The 3,482-nt window shown below is 42.2% G+C and overlaps 1 protein-coding gene across 1 annotated transcript in view; it reads right to left on the reverse strand.

Annotated features, from left to right (window-relative positions):
- Positions 1 to 6: 6 nt before the first annotated feature.
- The window catches only part of LOC109974288 (protein phosphatase Slingshot homolog 3), a 12,645-nt gene continuing 9,169 nt past the window's right edge, over positions 7 to 3,482 (reverse strand). Inside the window, exons 13-18 of the mRNA XM_020624420.1 lie at positions 3,278 to 3,424; positions 2,431 to 2,631; positions 2,072 to 2,270; positions 1,873 to 1,974; positions 1,743 to 1,838; positions 7 to 1,348 (exon numbers count right to left, since the gene is read on the reverse strand). Coding sequence (XP_020480076.1) covers positions 1,211 to 1,348; positions 1,743 to 1,838; positions 1,873 to 1,974; positions 2,072 to 2,270; positions 2,431 to 2,631; positions 3,278 to 3,424 — 883 coding nt within the window. The 3' untranslated portion in view covers positions 7 to 1,210. The remainder of the gene's footprint in view (positions 1,349 to 1,742; positions 1,839 to 1,872; positions 1,975 to 2,071; positions 2,271 to 2,430; positions 2,632 to 3,277; positions 3,425 to 3,482) is intronic.

A 3,482-nucleotide genomic window follows, 5' to 3' on the forward strand; every position in this document is an offset into this window, starting at 1 on the left:
GAAAACAGTAATTGCATAGACAATCTCTGAGCGGTGATACAACAGCTGAAAAGGGAAGAAGGAACAAGGGAGCTGTGGACAGATGGGACCCTACGAGGAAGGACAGACCAGGGGTACATCTCATGTCTCTTATAAGATCGTTCCTGCATCCTCGGTCAACCAGGGACGTAGGATGTTCTAAGTCTCTTATATCAGACTGAGGAAACACGAGAACATCCCTCACGGAAGTTTTTTGCGAACTGATATGCCTTTTTATCAGAAATTAGTTGGTGATTAGACGCTTCAGATGAATGATCTGAGGAAAGGATGTATGTTGCTAATAATGGTTCCTTGAGTCCTTTCTCCTTGCATCTCTCACGGGACTAAGACGAGGAAAAGACTGTGCTTATAAGAGACCTGGTATGTAGTTCAGGATGTCTGTATGTGGTAGGGTAACTTCTAAAATACCAGCATAAACCATAATACAACAAGGATTTCAGCGATCACATATACTGGCTTTCACTGGTACAGCAATACTGTGACAAGATCCTTTTTCATGAGTGACTCATCATAATTACGTAGAGGTATGCAATGAAAGACCTGAAAAAATAAATTTAAATGTTCAACAACTAAATTAAAATATAAAGCTGAGCCAGAGTGCATAAAAACCTTGGCATGGCACCAGAGCATCCTTTTCTTCAGGTGTTGCCTCCTTCAAGATGTTTTTTTTCCCCCACCGGGCTTTGACTCCTTTATACAGTGGCTTCAGACTTCATAAAATATTCAGACTTCATAAAATATTTAGACCCCTTAACTTTTTGCAGACTCTACTAGTTGCAGCTTTAATTTGAGAACGGATGAAATGACCATTTTTCCCCATCGGTCTGCTCTCCATGACCCATAATGACAAAGTGAATGCCCCAGGGACAATGGTCAGGAGGGGAGGGAAGGATACAGAGCTGTCCTGGAGGAAACTTGCTCTAGAGTGCATGTGACATTTCACAACAAAAATTTCCAAAGCATACTCAAGACAACTCTGGTTTGGCTGCAGGACATGTCTCTGATTGTCCTTGAGTCTAGACTGATGAGGAAAAATAGCAGTTTTACCCATCTAGATTTAAATCCACTACATAAAAAAGTGCAAATAGTGAAGAGGTCTGAACAGTTTCTGAAGCCACTGTTGGTCCTTGTCTCTCCTGTAGCTCTCTGCTCGTCTGTGTCTTCCCTCTGTTCAAGGCTTGCTTTGACTGGTGTCTGGTAGGCTGCGTGGTTCCGGGGAAACGTCCACACATTCTCTCTGGTGAATCAGACCCCGTCGCACGTGGCTTCGCCTGCCCTGCCCTGGGGACCGCCTTGGACTGCCAGGCAGCTTTGAGAAGAACAAATTGGACGGTATTTAATTAATGAGCTGAAAATGAGCATTGGCACTACAGTTGCACTAGATTAATCAATTAGATGACTGGCAGAAAATGAATCCACACACTGATAATCCAGTAACCATTTCAGTCAGTTTTCCACAGAAAAATCTCTAATATCTGGTTTGAGCTTTTCAAATGTGACAATTTGCTGTTTTTCTGTTGTAAATGAAAACTGAAATATTAGTTACTATTAACTATTAGTGAAATTAACTGAGTGCAATTAGTTACATAAAGCTTTTGGTCTACATTTCTCGCACCTCTTTCCAGAGTAAATTTCTTAGTACATCATCCATTTGTCTCTAAGCAACAACACACTGTTTCCTCTTGGCATTTGGCTTTATTTACCTGATCCCATTCTTTATTGTCCTCATTTTGTTCACTGATAGACTGCATGAGGGAGAAAAGGTTCATCCTCCCACTGCGATTAACACTTGGAGAACCACTTGAAATGCAGCACGTGTGTTAGTCTGCACACCTTGTCTGGCTCGTTTATGGTTATAACGGGACTGGCGCCTGATGGTTCTGTCTGCTCCAGTTCCTGGATGGTATCAGGCGTAGGGCCATGGTCTTCAAACACCTGGGTGTGTTTGAAAAGAGTCGAAACCATGAAGATTTAAAAAAAAAAAATTGCAGGAATTAAAATGCTAATAACACATCATTGTTGGAACCAATACCTCTGTTTCTTCATCAGAGTAGTCTTTTTCATCTGGGCTCCCTAAATCTTTTTCATCTGGACTCTCTGCATCCTCCTCATCGTCATCAAGTCCCTCATCCTCCTCTTGCTTTTCTTTCCTCTCTCCCTTCTCCTTGCACACTGACTTTTGTCTGTTGTCTCTTGACTTTCGCCTCCAGAGTGTGCTGTGACGCTGCTTGCTTGAATGATGAATGAATAGACAGAACAGTCCTCACATGAGCCCATAAATCAGCATTAAAGAAAAAAGAAAACAAAAAAAAAAAAACAAACTGGAGCAAACTCAAAAAATGTTTGGAAGTGAAATCTTCACATGGCATCAAGTCTAACAGCACGCCTGACCTTGCACTGAGGATTCCGTTGTAGGTGTGGAGCTGCTTCATGAAGCCTTCGTTGGGTTTAATAATGGACCGGCGTTCTCTGACGTAGGCCAACGCTGCATCCAGTGTCCACTGCTGCTGCTTCATGGCGTAGGCGATCACCGTAGACGCAGAGCGAGAAATGCCCATCTTACAGTGGACCAACACCGACTGTCCGCTCTTTCTGCAACACACAGAGATAAAAGGAAGCTACCTCAGGGGTGTAGGGATTTTGCTTAAAAAAATACTGAAACAATGATGGTGGGATGTGACCAGACCTCCAACTGGAGCGAACCCGCTGAGGTGGTCACCGGCGCTGATGTGCAATATATTTAAAAACACTCAGTAGTTAATAGGTGGCAGCTCTGACAAATTCAAAATACTAACTGGCTGTCCAGTTAGTTAAATTTCAACTAAGATTACCTGGACTTCTCTCAGAGTTTCCCTTTGAAGTGCAACTGAACAATACAGAAGCACCATTTATTACACTCTTTGGACTATGCAGTCAAGAATTCAGTTTCCAGTTATCATTCACACATCTTAAACTCTGTGAAACTATAAGTCACCGTGCAACTCAAAACCACCAATTTTGGTGATGACAAGCAATGAACAAACTACGATTAAAGAAACAGTGCAACACTGTGAGAAATGTGCTTATTCGCTTTCCGGGAAAGATTTGCTTCTGCTTTGAGGGTAAAAATAAAACAAAAGGTTACAGCTCATTTGTTTAATCCTTAAATAAACCAAAGTGTAACCTGCAAAAGACTGGGGAATGCCTTTTCACAAGTTTGGATTTCTGTTATCTGATGTGTCTGGGGTTTCAGGACTACCTTGCAGTGTTGATGAAGTTGTACGTGTTTGGCCAATGGGAGAGCAGGTCAGTGGCTTCTACATCGTACACTCTGATGTTCATGTAAGTGAAGGACTCTGGGAAGAAGTTGTCAATCTCTCTGGTCACATTCAGAATGTAGCCCACACTGAAAAACACGCAGACAAATTTAGAGCCACAGTGATGACTCAGCAAAACATTTCAGT

The sequence above is a fragment of the Monopterus albus genome, unplaced genomic scaffold (genome assembly GCF_001952655.1).
Source record: "Monopterus albus unplaced genomic scaffold, M_albus_1.0 scaffold327.1, whole genome shotgun sequence".
NCBI classification, from domain to species: domain Eukaryota; kingdom Metazoa; phylum Chordata; class Actinopteri; order Synbranchiformes; family Synbranchidae; genus Monopterus; species Monopterus albus.